General features: G+C 33.2%; 1 protein-coding gene across 6 annotated transcripts in view; it reads left to right on the top strand.

The window, feature by feature from the left end:
- CARF (calcium responsive transcription factor) overlaps window positions 1-17,873 on the top strand; it is a 75,406-nt gene that overhangs the window by 4,221 nt on the left and 53,312 nt on the right. For 3 of the 6 annotated variants that reach the window (XM_057744270.1, XM_057744267.1, XM_057744268.1), the window contains exons 2-8: window positions 468-604; window positions 8,674-8,785; window positions 9,268-9,495; window positions 9,855-9,958; window positions 13,262-13,382; window positions 14,421-14,550; window positions 14,953-15,037. In XM_057744270.1, the coding sequence (XP_057600253.1) occupies window positions 13,262-13,382; window positions 14,421-14,550; window positions 14,953-15,037 (336 nt within the window). In that variant the 5' untranslated portion in view covers window positions 468-604; window positions 8,674-8,785; window positions 9,268-9,495; window positions 9,855-9,958. Of the gene's footprint in view, window positions 1-467; window positions 605-8,673; window positions 8,786-9,267; window positions 9,496-9,854; window positions 9,959-13,261; window positions 13,383-13,561; window positions 13,629-14,420; window positions 14,551-14,952; window positions 15,038-17,873 lie in introns of those variants that run through there. The other 3 variants (XM_057744269.1, XM_057744274.1, XM_057744271.1) reach the window with 3 other exon arrangements.

The raw sequence follows: 17,873 nt of genomic DNA, 5'->3' as shown, positions 1-17,873 counted from the left end.
ACTTTGTTCTGTTTATGGTTACCAGTTGGAAAAGAACATTTTATACCTAGCTATTTAACCTTAATATCTTCATTGTTTGAAACTTTACTCTGACGTAGTTAATTGAAAGTTAGGGATAATAATATATAGCATGTGCTGACATTGAGGTTAGATGGGAAAACTGAGTATTTTAAGTCACCCTGCATTTGTCAGGATTGAAGAGTGTAATGCAGATTCTTGGAAGAATTAGGGAAGGAAGGTGTAATATTTTTCACTTCATTCAAATTATTTTCTGAAAAGGATGTCTGTAACTTAAAACTACTTTCAATCTACAATTCAGCAATGAGTTAGGTCAACACTTTTCCGTATAATAACCACAAAAACCTTGTTTAACACAGTATAGATGTACTGCATACTGAAAGGAAAAATTTTGAGTTTTGAATTTCCAGGAGATAGTAGGAAAGACGTTCTCTTTCTTCCACTTGCAGAATCCCAGTCTGGGCAAAGCTCTGAAGTGAGTGTTTTATATTTGGCAAGCTTCCTGTGTTATCATCCCACCCCATTACAGTGAAGTTCCCCAAGGCATGCATCCTGCCCTCCCTCTTCACTGCAGCATCTAGCTCAGGTCAGTAAAGTCCCTTTTAAGTGCTCTGAGCCTCAAATGTGCTTACATTCTAACCTCTAAGTTAAACTTTTCAGGGGAGCTGTTTTTAACTCATCTTAAAGGAAGAAAGGTATCCTTGTATAAATTTACACAAATTTGTTAATGACTGATAATCTCTCCAGAGTTTATTTTTAAGAAAAAATGCTTATTAACGCCAATGAAAATTTCATTGATGAAATTTCAGATAGGGTAAGAGAAAGTAAATTAAAAAGAAATTTAGATGAGTAGGGATAATTTGTAATGGAATCAGGGCACCTACCAGGAAACTGAGAGTAAGTTTCTAGAATTTTTTTCACCTAAGCTATTTTCACTTTTTACCTCTCCATCCCAAGATGTGCTTTTGGATCTGTTTACAGAATATTTTCTTAGTGACTCTAATTCCTGCATAGTTAGAATTCTAGCTTTTTCGTGAGATCAGAGATCTTTAGATTGCTTGCAGGAGGGCTTTTGTGTATTAGGGACTGCCTATAATTAAATTTCAACCAGGAAAAGTTGAGAACAAAAATGAACAAAGAATTTCTTTTAGCATCTTTAGTTTCTTAATCTTATCCAAAAAAAAAAGTTAAAGCCATGACTGATGAAGGAGGGAGGTTTGTCTGTTACCTTGAAAGAGTTCCCATTGTAATAATAAAGAGTGGGCTTTGGGATCAATGCATGTAGGTTTGAGTTCTTCCTCAGCCACCTAGTATATTTGTAACCTTTAGTGTTACTTAATTGCCTAAGTCTTATTCCCTTATATACAGATTGGAGCAAGTAACTGAATCAAAGCGTTGTTGAATGGGTTAAATAAAATGACATGTATAAAACACTGAGCCTAGTGCTTTACTATGGTAAGTGCTTAATAAATGATAACCTTATAACCTTGAATGGTGAGCCTCAGTTTCCTTTTCTGTAAAATGTTGATAACAGGTCCTATGTCACTGAATAACAGAGTGATTATTAATAATTCTAGCTAATAATTATTAAGTATAATAAGCATTCAATAAACATTAAATTATTTTGTGGCTATAATTCATAATCTTCATGTATTTTATCATAATAGTGCTTATATTTAAAAATAAAAATAAAGAATTCTCAAAAATATTTCTAATCTTAATGTCATCATGTTTAGACAGTGAATATTTCAGTGTATTTAATATACTTTAAAAAGTTAAATTTTATTCTTGACAGCAATTATTTAAATTTTAATAAGCCCCTCAATAGGACTTTATTTTCATTTGGATCTAACTCTAAAAGTTTCTCTTTGAATAGAGTTCTTTTATTTCTGTACTCAGTGTACATTAGAAGTCAGTCAATAAATGGTAGTTAAATGAATTTTAAAATTCATCAGGATAATCAACTATTAGAAACATAAAATCTTAGAGCTGAATGGGATCTTTAAAAAACTAGGAATTGAAATTCAGAGAAGTTAACATACTGGTTTTTTTCATCAAATCTAGACTGACCCTATGTTATTTCTATACTACATTCATCAGATGTGTGAATTTTTAAACTAAACAGTAATATTGAAACAGAACGTGTCAGTCATCTGAAAGTGTAAAATTTTTGCAGTTTTTCAAAGACAGTATAGAAAAATATATTTAAAAGCTTTATACTAAGTCCAGGTAAGTTTTGATTACATCAATGAGGTAACTGATATTTAACAGATTTTTGTCCTTACGAACCAAAGAATTTATTTATAGATGTGTGAATTTTTAAATCTTAGTTTGCATAATTATAGGTAGTAGAAATAATTTATTGAGTACTGACACTGTTCTGGGAACTGCAGCAAAGCCTTTACATACATTATTTTGTTTAATCTATGACAACCCTCTGAGGGAGATGCAGTATAATTGCCAACTTGCATATGAGAAAAACTAAAGCTCAGAGTAGTTAACTTATTTGATAAGTATAAAGCTGAAATTCAGACCCATACCATATAACTACAGAACAGTGTCTTTATTTTATACATTTTTACTGACAAAACCCTCTCAGTTTTCATTTTAGAAGTTAATGAAAATATAACATATTTCCTTGTCTACCCTAACTCCAACATTGTCCAGAGTATGGTAATTTAACCAAAAATTTCAAAATAGTTTTGGAGTTCATATACTATGATTTGTTATTGGCTTTAGTTTACAGATACTCTGATTGCTTCTTTTTTTTTTTTTAACTGGAAGACTATTTTTTTTTGAAAGTTTTAGATTTTCAGAAAAATTGATCAGGTAATATAAAGATTTCTTCCTTCCTTTCTTCCATATTTCTTCCCCTAACTTCTCTCCCCTCCATCCTAGCATGCAGTTTTCCCTATTATCAACATTTTGTATTAGTGTGGTACATTTTGAAGTTAATGAACTGATACTGATACATTACTATGAACAGAAGTCCATAGTTTACATTAAGGTTCATTCTTTGTGTTGTACAGGTTTATGGATTTTGATAAATCATAATGTCATGTAACTGTCATTATAGTATCACAAAGTATTATCTCATCACCTTAAAAATCTCCTGTGCTTTACCTATATGAATTCCTGCATCCCCAGCCTCTGACAACTACTGATCTTGATATCGTGTCTGTAGTTTTGCCTTTTCAAGAATGTCATATATTTGGAATCATACAGTATGTAGTTTATTTCACTTAGTATGCGTTTAAGGTTTCTGCTTGTCTTTTTGTGGCTTGATAACCTATTTCTTTTTTTTCTTTTTTTTTGGCCACATCTCACGGCTTGTGAGATCTTGGTTCCCTGACCAGGGATCCAACCCAGGCACACGGCAGTGAAAAATCGCTGAGTTGTAACCACTGGACCACTAGGGAATGCCCAAGCCTATTTCTTTTTAAGCACTGAATAATAATTCATTGCATGGATATACCACAGTTATTTTACCCATTCACTCATTGAAGCATGTCTTGGTTACTTTCAAGTTTTGGCAATCATGAATAAAGCTGCCATAACTATCCACGTGCAGGTTTTTGTGGGACATAAATTTTCAACTCATTTGGGTAAATACCTAGTAGTACAATTGCTGGATTGTATGGTATGCCTATGGTTAACTCTGTAAGAGACTGTCAAACTGTCTTCCAAAGTGGCTGTACGGTTTTGTATCCCAAACATCAGTCAATGAAAGTTCCTATTGTTCCACATATTTGGCAACATCTAATATAGGTGTTTTTTTTTTAATATTATCCATTCTAATAAGTGTGTTATGATATCTCATTGATGATTTAGTTTGCAGTTCCCTTATGACATATAATGTTGAGCATCTTTATGTGTGATTGCCATCTGTATGTCTTCTTTGGTGAAGTGTATCTTGAGGTATTTTGACCATTTTTTAAATTAGGTTGTTTTCTTTTTTTAAAATAAATGTATGTATGTATGTATTTATATATTGGCTGTGTTGGGTCTTCGTTGCTGCACACGGGCTTTCTCTAGTTGTGGTGAGTGGGGCCTACTCTTCATTGTGGTGCACGGGGTTCTCCTTGCAGTGGCTTCTATTGTTGTGGAACACAGGCTGTAGTCACGTGGGCTCAATAGTTGTGGCTCACAGGCTCTAGAGCACACACTCAGTAGTTGTGATGCACCGGCTCAGTTGCTCCATAGCATGTGGGATCTTCCAGACCAGGGATTGAACCTGTGTCCCCTGCATAGGCAGGCAGATTCTTAACCACTGTGCCACCAGGGAAGTCCCAGGTTGTTTTCTTATTGTTGAGTTTTAGGAGTTCTTTGCATATTTTGAATACAAATCCTTTATCAGATACATGTTTTGCAAATATTTTCTCCTAGCTTGTGGCTTCTCTTCTCATTCTCTTGATACTGTCTTTTGCAGAACAAAAAATTTTTAATTTTAATGGAGTCTAGCTTATCAGTAATCTCTTTCATGGATCATCCTTTGGTATATTAAACATCATTACTATACTCACGGTCATCTGGGTTTTCTCCTATGCTATCTTCTAAGAGTTTTATAGTTTTGCATCTTACATTTAGGTCTATGATCCATTTTGAGTTAATTTTTTTGAAGAACGTAAGGTCTGTATCTAGATTCACTTTTTTTTTTTTTGGCATGTGGATGTCCCCTTATTCTGCACCCTTTGTTAAAAAGACTGTCTTCTATGGGATATATGGGCACATATGCTTTAATTTCTCTTGGGTAAATACATAAATTGGAATGGCTGGGTCATAAGGTAGGTTCATGTTTAGCTTTTTAGAAAACTGCCAAAGCAGTTCTCAAAAGAGCACATACTGTTTACATTACCACCAGTAATACCTGAGAGTTCCAATTGCTCTGTATCCTCATAAACATTTGATATAAACAGTCTTTTAAATTCTAAATATTCTAATAGATTCGTAGTGGTATATAATTGTGACTTTAATTTTTATTTCCCTAATGGCTGATGCTGTTTAGCATCTTTTCATTACTTATTTGCTAGCTGCACGTCTTTTTTTTTTTTTTGGCCGCACTACATGTCTTGCAGGATCTTAGTTCCCCTATCAAGTTCCAGAAAATGTTTATCACCCCAAAATGAAGCCTTGTATCCAATTGGCAGTTACTCCCTGTTCTCCCCTCTCCCAAGTCTTGGCATCCACCAGTCTACTTTCTGTCTGTATTTTACCCATTTTGGATATGTTTTATAAATGGAAGCGTATAATATATGACCATTTGCTTTTGTGTAAGATCTGTTCATCATAAACTCTCAGTTTTTTTAAATCTTAAAAATTTCTTTCTCTTACCCTCTTTTGTGAAAAAATAACTTTGGGCATATAAAGTTGTATACTAAAAGTTACTTTTTTATTATTCTTGTGAATTCTACTGCCATTGTTGTTATTGAATAGTCTGATATATACCTAAAGTTAATACTCTGTAGGTGCTCTTATCTCTCTGGCTGCATTTTAGGTTTTTTCTGTTTCTCTTTAGAATTTTGTACATTCACTTCATTTGGTTTGGATTTCTTTTGATTTATCTTGGTACATTTTGTGCTTCCTTTATCTGTAGATTCATGGCTTCAGTTTTAAAAAATGGTCAGCCATTATCTCTCCACATATTGTCTCTCGTCCATTGTTTCTTTCTATCCTTCTAAGACTGCAATCATAGGTATGCTATGCTTTCTCTCCTATTTTTCCTAGTTTGAAGTCTGTTCTTTGTATTTTTTATATTCTGTTTTATCTGTGATGAATTCTGGGTAATTTTTAAAATCTCTTCTAATTTAGTAGTCCTTTCTTCTGCATCTAATTTTCTATTTAATTTATCCATTGACTTTTAAATTTCAGTAACAGCATTTTCCATTGCTGAGAGTTCTGTTTGGTCTCTTTCAAACTAAACTTTTGATAGTCTCTTGTTGCTTGCTCATTCCTGTGATTCATTCTTTTATTTCTTTGAATATTAAATAATTATTTTATATTCAATATTACATGGTTCCAGTATTTGCAGTCTTTAGGGGGTGTCTATATCTGCTGGCTCTTTTTTTTTTTTCCAAAGAACTTTTATTGAGATGTAATTGACATACAATAAATTACATATGTTTAAAGTGTACAATTTGATTTGTTTTTTTTTTGTTAGTAACGTATATACGGCAGTCACAATCTCCCAATTCATCCCACCCCAACCCCCCTTGCTTTCTGCTGGCTCTTTCTTATGGTGGTTTATTTCTTTGTGTATTTGGCACTTTTTGATTGAAGCTTATATTTGATCTTAATGTGAAAGGAAACTAAAGTGTTAATTGTGTTTGTGTTCCTCCAAATAATAACTGCATTTGTTCTTACCAGAAGCCAGGGTACACTATTGACCCAGGATCTTTCAGGTTCCTAGTCTTATCTTGGGAGTTTTAAGTTCTCCTCCCCTACCAGTTGTTTGTCCAAGCCCATTTCCCAGCCACAGTGTTTATTAGCAGCACTGCCTTTGGGAAAATTTTTCCTCTTTGCTTGTACTCATCACTTAGGTTTTAAATCACAAATTTGCTTTTATTTCTGGTGTGTGGTGGGGGAGAGCACAGAGAGTGGCCTCTGATTTTTGTTACTTCCTGTAGAAGCTCCCAGCCATGAACTATTTTGTTTTAGATCAACTCCCTATTTTTTTTGTTTTCTAGCAAGAGAGCCTTCTATAGTGTCGAATCTGCTGTATCGCCATTAGTGAAACTTCCTTTTTATTTTTTAAACCACTTCTATAAAATATTAATATATGTATAGTGTAAAAAATTAAAAACAGAACAGAAAATTATAAAATAAAATGGCTCTTACTTTTATAGCCCTAGAAGTAACTACAGGTTTTTGGAATTTTTGTAATAAATTAAATTAGAATACAAGCGATAATTTAAAATCTTAAAGGAGAAGCAATGTTAAGCTATTTTATAGTTATATGTTAAAAATAAGACTGACTTTATAACCTATTACAATTTATATTTAAGTAGAATTATTTATAGTATCTTAAAAATATGAAATAGCAAACCTTGTAGATTTTCTGAAATGGTTAATTTTACAAATATATGTTTGGATTCTATCACAGAAAAATAAGCTTTCATTGTATTCAAATATATATACTAAATGAGTTTTAAATACAGGTATAAATGTAAATTAGGGTTTAGGGTGGTCGAATTATTGTGTATCCTGATTGTGATGATGGTTATGTGTGTTAAAATTCATAGAACTGTACATCAAAAAAAAGTTCAATTAATGCATGTTAATTTAAAAATAAAATTAAAAAAATTTTTAAAAGAATTTATGCTGTCTTTTGAAAAATAAAGTTATATGGTTGGATTCTTAAAAAAGATTCTATGAAGTTTATTTTATATTATAAATTTTTCAGTGGTGTTCTTCACCAGTTTCATTTTGACTGTATTCCAATTTTGATACATAAAATGTCATTCTTTTTATTTTTTATTTATTTATTTTTTAATATAAATTGATTGATTTGTTTATTGGCTCTGTTGGGTCTTTGTTGTTGCGAGGGCCTTCTCTAGGTGCAGAGAGTGGGGGGGGGCTACTCTTTGTTGCGGTGCACAGGCTTCTCATTGTGGTGGCTTCTCTTGTTGCAGAGCACAGGCTCTAGGCCCACAGGCTTCAGTAGTTGTAGCACATGGGCTCAATAGTTGTGTCTTGTGGGGGGCTCTAGAGCACAGGCTCAGTAGTTGTGGCTCATGGTCTTAGTAGCTCTGCAGCATATGGGATCTTCCCGGATCATGGCTCAAACCCACGTCCCCTGCATTGTCAGACCAATTCTTAACCACTGCTCCACCAGGGAAGTCCATGTCATTCTTTTTAGATCATACAGAATCCAGTAGTCACTATAATATACTAGGCCAGGGTTTCTGAACCTCAGCACTATTGACATCTTTATGTGGGGGTTTTCCTGTGCATTGCAAGATGTTTAGCAGTACCCCTAACTTCTGCTCATTAGATCCCAGTAGCACTCCCTCCAGTTGTGACAACCAAAAAAGTTTCTAGACATTGCCCAGTACCCCCAGGGCATTAGGGGGTGTTGGGGGTATGTGTGAGGGCAAAATTGCCACCATTTGAAAACCACTGTACTAGGCCTAAGTGGTGCAACCTTTTTAGCATACATATTTCTTCATTTTTCAAAGCTTGTCATGCCAATGTTAAGTGATACAATTGTATGTTGTGGTAAGAGTTGTGTGAATATAATCTCCATCTGTACCAAGAGATGTCTTTTAAAATTATCTAATGCTATAATACGGCATGCCTCATAAAATTAAAAACTTTTATTTAGATTATATCTTTGTAAAATGAGAATTTTATAAGAATTTGAAAGGGTGTAACAGTACTTTTCACATAGCAGCAATCTTAATAAACCAGTACATGAGTGTAATTAAGAATAGGGTGAGGAAACTACATAACACTAATCTTTGCTCTGCCTTGAATTTATTCTGGGGCCTTTGCAAATTATTTAACAAGAATGTTTATTTTACTAATCTTATAGGGTGTAAATGATTTAACCTAAATTGCATAGGGTAACACAGTAGGGGAGATGAAAAATTTATTTAAGACAAACATTCTATAAAAATGTTAAGTGCTTTAGTTGATCAGATATTTAAACTCTTTCAGGTGTTAAATAACAGAAGAAAATGGAATTGAATATGATACCAGCATGGAACAGCCTGTTGATTCATTAAGAGTCAACCGTAATGATTCCGAAAGAACAAAAACAGATCCTCAGGTATTTGAAGTAGGGAGTCAACTGAGAACTTTTTTCCATTTAAAGGGAAAACGGCATGCTATTTGACAATTTTTTATGCTTAGGGAATAGTTATATTTAATGTATTCAAGAATTTTAACATTTAATTTTTTTATGATTCTATCATATGTTTAATTTTATAATATAGACCTTTACTTAATGTATTCAGGAAAGTTTATATATAAAGAAAAACCTGCATATTGAATTATAAATATTTCATCATTTCACATGGTATTCCCATGGACAGTTTGAAATAAGATGTAACAGTAATATAAATCAACAATTTCACTTAAGAACTTCTTTCTGTCTGTATCAGTCTGTGAATTGATAACCCTTGCAAAAAGTAAAGTGAATAATTAACTGAAAAATGAATGTTTCCATTTTTTATTAAAAACATTCTATTTTTTAAAAATTGTAACATTATATTTTACAAACACTCAAGTAATTTTTTTTCTTTGCAAAAGCATCTAAGCTGTATGGATTCCAGTGAGCCTTCTTTTGGACAAGATGGTTCTCCTAGGGTTTTACCCATTACTACTCCTGAAGTGGATAATTCACTCACATCACAGAATATACCAGGGCCCCTGACTCAGACACAGACTCTTTCTGCAGAGCAATTCCACCTAGTGGACCAAAATGGGCAGCCTATTCAATATGAACTTCAGTCATTGGGGGATTCTAATGCACAAATGGTGAGTAAGTTTTTAAAATAACCAGTTTTCTGTTATTTAGCAAAGTGTATTAGTCTTTCTAGATGACCTTTACTTCTTGACACTATTGCTTTACATTGCTTTGAAAGTGCTATTTCCATGACATTCATTTTTAAGTTATGTAAGGATTTTAAAAGATTTCCTTTCAGGACTACAAATAGTGCTTCAAACCAGTACGTCCCAGCTACTGTGTCTAGGCAAACTGGTGCTTTGAGATCAGTTGGAAATGTAACATAGTCTGTAACTAGTGCTAAAGTGCCAGAGCTTACATATAACTTACAGTTTTTTTGTGTGTATACATTTGACTGAACTCAACGTTGTTTGCTCTATCAACATCTCAGTTACCGATTTGCATGCCACATGCTGATGTGCTTTCTTGAAGAAAAAGAAAGCAATGGAAGTACCAGTGGAATAATGGAATTTAGACATACCCTTACTGATCTTTGTAAGTAGATGTGAATAACAATGCATAATGTTGACAATGCTGCTTTAAACTGTTAGCCAAAAGTATTTATGACCAAATTCGTAGTTGAATAGAAGAGGTGAAAGATGGTTTTGCTTGAAATAAAATTACTGAGAAAAAGTTCTGAATTGCTGTCTGATTAATAATATACATCAGTAATAATCTGAAAAATAATGTATCTCTTTTGTTTGCCTGTATTTTCCAAATTTTCTATAACAAATTTTAATTCAATAATAAAAATTATTTTTAAAATCATAACTTCAGTTATAAATTATACTTAAGTAGGCAACCATTTAACCCCAAATTAATCCTTGTTTTTGTTTCTAGTCTAGAGCATTCTAGAGTTAACCTATGTCTTTTTGCTCCCTTATAGTCCAGCTAAATTTTGGTGTTGAGAGTAATTGGTTGAGAGGTGGCTAATGGTAGACAACTTTTGTGTGTGTGTGTGTTCAGGCTCCACATATTTCTGGGCTTACTTCAGGACTGAAATGCAAAGTAAGGTTAAGCTTCTGTAGTCGTACTGCCTCACCAGCAGAGGTTAACATGCAACAAATAATCTAGATGTGAACCAATACATTTTAATATTTCATGTTCAAAATGAAATACTTCTGTAATTTCCCGTCTTATTTGACATTTAATTCTAGTTTCTATCAGAACATTTAGAAAGTCTGTGTATTCTAATGGAAGGATAAAAGAATCTAAATGTATGAAGGGTTATCATTTTACACATGGTACCTTTGCTAAAAAGCATGTTAAAGTTGTTGGTTTGTCTGGGTCTGAAAAAAGTTAGAGTTCCCATTCTCTTTGTAATTGTATTAAACATTCTATCTGAAGTGATTATGAAGGTGATTTTACATTGTTTGGGGTAGGAGATGATAGAGAGGGTTATTTGAAATTGTGAAGTAGGAAACATGTGGCGTGAGCATGGAAGTAAGGAGCATGGAGTGTAAGACCTTATTTTCTCCAAAGAACCAAAGATCAGAAGGTGGTGATATTCTGGGAAACTTAGTGGAGCTTTTTTGTTTTTATTGTTTATTTTAGTAGACTTTAATTTTAAGAGTAGTTTTAGGTTCACAGCAAACTTGAGCAGAAAATACAGAGATTTCCCATATATCCTTGGCTTCCACACATGCATATATGCATAGATAGTCTTCCCCATTATCAACATCTCCCACCAAGTGGAGGTTTTTGTAAGAAGTGACTTTTTTTTTTTAATATGATTTTTTTCACATAGAAGCTATCAAGGAACTAGTAAAAATTCTGCAGTGGGCAAGTCTGCAGTGGATGAGAGGAGGTTTTGGAGTGAAGCAGGGGTGATTTTTTTTATTTACTAGAAATATTGTACACGAAGAGCCCAGTAAATATAAAACTACTCATTAGCCAGGATTTTCTGATGATTTTCATGGTCAGCCTCAAATAGATTGTATTGAAGCAGATGAGTCTTTGAAACTATGTTTTCATAGCAAAGATTAAAGATAATTACTTTTTTTGGTAATAGAAAAAGTAATATTATCATCACCATTGTCAAATATTATGACTTGAAAATAGTTTTTTAGGTACCAGGTGTAGTAAGCTAAGAAAACAGAAAATGGAGGAGACTCTTTTCCACAGTGCTTGGGAAACAGTTTCAAAATTAAGGGGATATTCCATAGATCAGTCTTAATTATGAAATTTTCTTATGATTGAATAAAGTATCACTTTATTATATGTGTTTTATTTGGATTTTAAAATAACCACAGCAACTCTTATTTTCTAAGAGTGAATGAAAAATTTTCACATATATTTAATCTCATTTATAGGGAGTAAAGAATTAAACACAACGTTATTTCTATTGCCTTTTAAAGCCAGCAGGGTTTTTGTATTGTTTTATTTTTGTCTTTTTTTAGGTTAAGTAACATCATCAGATATTGGGAGGCAGTACAGAGTAGTGGTTAAAAGGAGTCAGACTGCTTGGGTTTGAATTTCAGCTCAGGACTATATAGCTCTGAGTTGCCTTACATAAGTTTTGTAACCACTGCGGCAATTTCCTCGTGCATAAAGTGTATACAGTTCATATACGTGTCATGAAGATTAAATAAAGTAATACATGTAAAGTCCTGCCACTTAGTATGAACTCAACAAATGAAAAGCAGTTATTATCATCAGAGATTACAGCTGTTTTTTCAGGCTGAAGTAATAAGAGGTATGGCAAGATATCTTTATCTCAAGAAACTTGATAAACATTGGGGGAAGGAAACAATTTCTATTCTTAATTTCTGGGAAATGTTTATGATTATATTTAAAGCATTCTATTTTGTTGAGGTTTAAGGGGTTTTTTTGTTTTTTATTTTTTTCCAAATTTAGTTTTTCAAATGACCCTCTTAAAAGTAAGAATGCTGTCTCTATCAGGCCATCAGGAATGTTTTCATGTTTTACATACCAGAAGGGAAGTTTGAGAAAGTGGGTTGGCATTATTAAGGAGAGTTATTTGCACTAGGGAAAACTGAGGACATGGACATTTCAGGTAAAAGAGTAAAACTGTTAGTAGAAGAGCAGTTTTTTAGGTAATAAAGTTTATAAGATGTCCGGAAAGCCTGGAAATATAGGATAAACTTATTTTTAAATAATGTATTAGTTTTATTTCTAAGTGATAGGCTCAAAATGTTTTTCTTCAACTTTAGACACTTTCCTAGTTGACATTCCTCTAAATTTGAGGCAATGAGTTCATTTATTAAACTGAAGACAAACAAAGGAAATAATAAATATACAATTTCCCTATGTTTTCAGACTTTGGGGGCACTCTGTAGTATTTCTTGTGGACCAAGACAGGAGATATACAAATGCAGTGGTATAAAAATAAATCCTATTTAATTAAACATCTAAAAAAGTTACTGTTTTTAAATGAAAATGACTTAAAATATGAGACCAATGATTATCACACAAATAGGGCAAATGTGGGGATAATACAGTAAGTAGAAAAAAGTAAATATATTTAGTCCAGTCAGAGATTTACTCCTTCAGGTTACTAAGTAATTAGACCTCACGTCCATGTAATGATTAAGACCACAGGTGGTTAAGATCATAGGACATAGGGTCAAACTGCCTGTTTTGAATCCGAGCTTTACCACTTATCAGTTGTGAGACTTTGGAAAAATATTTTTATGTACCTCAGTGTTTTCACGTGGAAAGTGAGGAAAATGCTAGTCTATCTGCTGTAGACGTAGACATGTCTAATAATTTCCTAAATAATGATTCTGTTGAATCATTGTAGACTTATGCATTTGATTTTTTTAAAATGCTTCCAAGATGATTGTTGCCAGCCCATCAGAAAATGGACAGGTGCTGCGTGTAATTCCATCTACCCAGACAGGAATGACACAAGTGATTATACCTCAGGGGCAGCTTGTGGATGTGAATAGTCCTCGAGGTGAGTAATCATGGGATATAGGGGTTTTAAGAATTAAAGAACAAATGCATATTTCAGAAAATCACCTCATGAAAGTCAGTGCTAAAATTGATCTCTTTGGGTAAGATTGTGAACTGAATGATTAGAAAAAGTTTCATAGCCCAAATAAATTTCAAGTTCATTTTTCAACTCCTGTCTAGGTTAGCTGTCTATTTCATTTTGGAATTCTATGAAGCTGGTTGACTCTTGCTTCCTCCCAAATGACCAGTGAGCATAAAATAAATTCTTCTTAATTTTAATAACAGTAATAACAGCAACAATAACAAGAATGTAGTGCTAACAGCTACTGGAGAAATTTTTATATTTGTATTTTTATCAATATTGTTGTTAGATATGACACTTTAAAAAAAAAAAAACTGTTCTCATCCTTTTAGTTCTTTTCCTCTTTACTTTGTTCCTTCAGATTCAGAAAGTCATGCTCCCTATTTCTTTTTATTTTTTTCTTTCTTTACCTACTTGATAATATTCCTATTAGTTCTCTTCTTTTTGCTTCCCTTCCTTTTCCATCTATTTGAATCTCTTTTCTAACATCATAGCTACACTGTTGTCTTTTTTCACAGATAATGATTTAGGGCAAATATTCTTACTTTAGTGTTATGATTCTTTGTCTTTGATAACAGTTGCTAAAACTTAAGGGAAAAAAACTTAGTTTGCAGAAAGCATTACAAATATAACATAGAAACAAAAAGGAGTTAGTTTTACATTTTCCTATTATATTGTGATACTATTACTGTAACAATTACTTATACCACTTTTAAATCCTAGCTGTTCAATATAAGTTCCAAAGCTTACTTACAAAACTTCAGTAGTCAGTATTACAGTTTAAAAGTAAACAAGTTTATCAGAGAAATTCTCAATAAAGTATTACCAATTTTATTATCTTTAGCTCCAGAGCATATCTTTCCTTTCCTATTTCAAGTGTGTTAGTTCCAGTTAGTTACATTCTCATGGTCTTATTCAAGATATTGATGTTGCTTTGTTCTTGTTCTTATTGTTAAGATGTCTCTGAAGAGAAACCCAGTAACAGAAACTTACCGACTGTAAGAGTGGATTCTCTAGCAGACAATGACAGTAGTTACATTCTTCGTCCACAAGCATCCCTCACGTTGCCCAAAAAGACAGCGACAAGGTGAGTCAGTGAGAAAGAGGAGCTCATCTTTGAATATCACCATGGAAATCTCTTTTTACATTATCACATTTAAAGTTGGCTGACTATAGAGATGATCAGAAATTCAGGAAATGAATAAACCATTCAAACACTTGGAAGTTGTTGAGACTACAGGTATTTGGAGGAACAAACTTAGACTTTTGCTTTAGCAATTGATAAAATAGTAATGATTTAAAAAAGCCTAATTACATCCATCAGACCCATCTGTCATTATTATTACAATTTCTAATTGATGACCTCAGTATTGTCTTTGACTGGCTAAGAGGATAAAGCAGCTGAATGCTGTGTGTGTGTGTGTGTGTGTGTGTGTGTGTGTGTGTATAACTTGTAATGTATATTTATTTATATTCCACCCTGTCCCAGAATACTTGAAGAACCCTTTTTGACTCCACTCCAGCCACTTTCTTCTAACACACCTATATGGGCCTGTCGTCTTAGGAGCTGTGAGGTGAGTTAAAAAATAATCTGTGTGTAGATTCACTTAGTTGATTATAACTACAATTCATCCCAGAATGTTCACTTTTGAATACAACTAATAGAGGCTGTATCTGTAATATTTTGTTCATGTTTGTGCTAACTCATCTATTATTTCATTCCTTAGAGATTGTAAGCTCTATTAAAGCAGAGATCCTTATAAATCCCTTTACACGTCACTGTTGTTTCATTTCTTCTCTTAAAACTTTTCCCTTGTCTTCCATGAAACTTCCCTATCATGCTTCTCTACTTTTTATCTTTTACCTTCTCTTTCTTTGCTTAATACTTATTTCTTTTTTTGTTTGTTTGTTTAATTTTATTTATTTATTTATTTATTTTGGGGGGGGTACACCAAGTTCAATCATCTGTTTTTATACACATATCCACGTATTCCCTCCCTCCCTCGAGTCCCCCCCCACCCTCCCTCGAGTCCCCCCCATCCTCCCCCTCCCAGTCCTCTAAGGCATCTTCCATCCTCGAGTTGAACTCCGTTTGTTATACAACAACTTCCCACTGGCTATCTATTTTACAGTTGGTAGTATATATATGTCTGTGCTACTCTCTCGCTTCGTCTCATCTTCCCCTTCATCCCCCGCCCCCTCCCATACCTCGAGTTCTCCAGTCCATTCTCTGCATCTGCATCCTTACTCTTGTCACTGAGTTCATCAGTACAATTTTTAGATTCTGTATATGTGAGTTAGCATACAATATTTGTCTTTCTCTTTCTGACTTGCTTCACTCTGTATGACAGACTCTAGGTCTATCCACCTCATAACATATAGCTCCATCTAACACTTATTTCTTTTCATATTCTCAGTGGAAATTCTTCAGAGCTCACCGTGTGACCTTGTCTTATTCCTCTACATTTTATCCCTTGAGGAGCTGATCAATTTGTTGACTTTTTTCTCACTTTTATAAAAATGATTCCCAAATCTCTATCACCAGTTCTTTAATTCTGCCCTTGGTTCTGTCGCAGATCTCTAGCTACTTACCTGAAGCTTCGCTTGGATTTCACCTCAAATTCACCATATCCTAAACAGAAATTAGCTACCACACCACAACTAGCTCTACTTCCTAAATTCCTTGTCAGTGTAGTAACAAACACCATTTCCTTAGATACAAAGTTTTAGAATAAATTATTCCTTTCCCATATTCAGATAGTCACCTGATTCTTTCCCTTAAAGTGATTTAAATAGAGCTTTTTCCTTTAAAAAGTTTTAGAATAATTTATTCCTTTCCCATATTCAGATAGGCACCTGATTCTTTCCTTTAAAGGGTTTAAAGAGAGCTTTTTCCACAGACATTTGTTTCTCAGTTATGGTAACAGCCTTCTGGTTAATCTCTTTGACTCTTCCATTTCTAGTTCTTACTGTGTGGTTTTCTAAAACTACTTATCTTTAAAGATTACTTTCATTGTCTTTTCTCACTGTCGAATAAGCTCAGTGTTATTTTTTCCACATCATTATCCTCTTGTTACTAGCTTTCAAGGTCTTCTATAATCTGGTATCACCTTATCTTGTCCTATTTTATTTCCTACTTTTTCCCAATTCATCTTTCATTCGTGTTAGCTCAGTCTCCCTACTTTGTACAAACACTTCAGAATCTTACTTTACCTCTCCTTCACTTGTTTTTAATTTCCATTTCCAAATATGTTATTTTTTCTTCTACTTCTCTTTCTAACTACTCTTCTTCAAATCCCAATGCAAGTCCTATATGTCTTTTCTGTAATAGTCTAATGATTACTTTATCTTTTACCTATTTCTCTCTTAAAATTCTTTGATAGTTGTTACCATTACTATTCTTAATTATTTACCAGCTTGGGTTGTTTATTATTACATAACATTTAGACTATATCCTTTTTTGAGGAAAGGGATCATGCTCTTCTACATATAAACCATACATGGTAATGGGTATTTAATTATTAAAATGCTTAATTATTTTAAACAAATCTTAAAATATGGAAAGGAAAAACATTCCTTCAGTTTTTTAAAGATTTGACCAAAATCTATTAGTTGGACAAATTTCAGTACTGTATTAAACTTTTATCTCATGGTATGGGCCTGACTACATTGTACTAATTCTGAATTTTTTTGTTCATTAACAACATTATATACTCTATTCATTTTATTTATAAAAAAAAGTTATAGCTAGACTTTTATATTTCTGCTTTTATTTGTAGGGGATATTTTGATGAGGACATATCTAGGCTAAAAGTCATAAGCATAGGTATTTTTATCACTTTCAGGGGAAATTATAGATAATGTATTGTTTGGAATCAGATTATCTCTTTTTATTATGGCTCAAAGTATACCTACAACAGTCTGTTGATACTTTCCTTCTGTTAAATGTATTCTTGCCAGGTAAAACATTTAGTTTAATTAGGAAGAAAAAGATCCCTATTCCACATCTCTGCTCTTATTCCCTATAAGGGAGAAACATATGTGGAATCAATTCTAGGTCTCAGTGCATTTCAATTTAAGAGATGAGTGCACCCAGCAATCCCACTACTGGGCATATACCCAGGGAAAACCATAATCCAAAAAGAAACATGTACCACAATGTTCACTGCAGCACTGTTTACAATAGCCAGGACATGGAAGCAACCTAAAGGCCCATCAACTGATGAATGGATAAAGAAGATGTGGCACATATATACAATGGGATATTACTCAGCCATTAAAAGAAATGAAATTGAGTTATTTGTAGTGAGGTAGATGGACCTAGAGTCTGTCATACAGAGCAAAGTAAGCCAGAAAGAGAAAAATACCGTATGCTAACTCATATATATATGGAATCTAAAAAAATGGTAC

Source organism: Hippopotamus amphibius, chromosome 8 (genome assembly GCF_030028045.1).
Source record: "Hippopotamus amphibius kiboko isolate mHipAmp2 chromosome 8, mHipAmp2.hap2, whole genome shotgun sequence".
NCBI lineage: Eukaryota > Metazoa > Chordata > Mammalia > Artiodactyla > Hippopotamidae > Hippopotamus > Hippopotamus amphibius.
The sequence above is the reverse complement of the archived record's forward strand: the minus strand, read 5'-3'. Positions and strand labels throughout refer to the sequence as shown.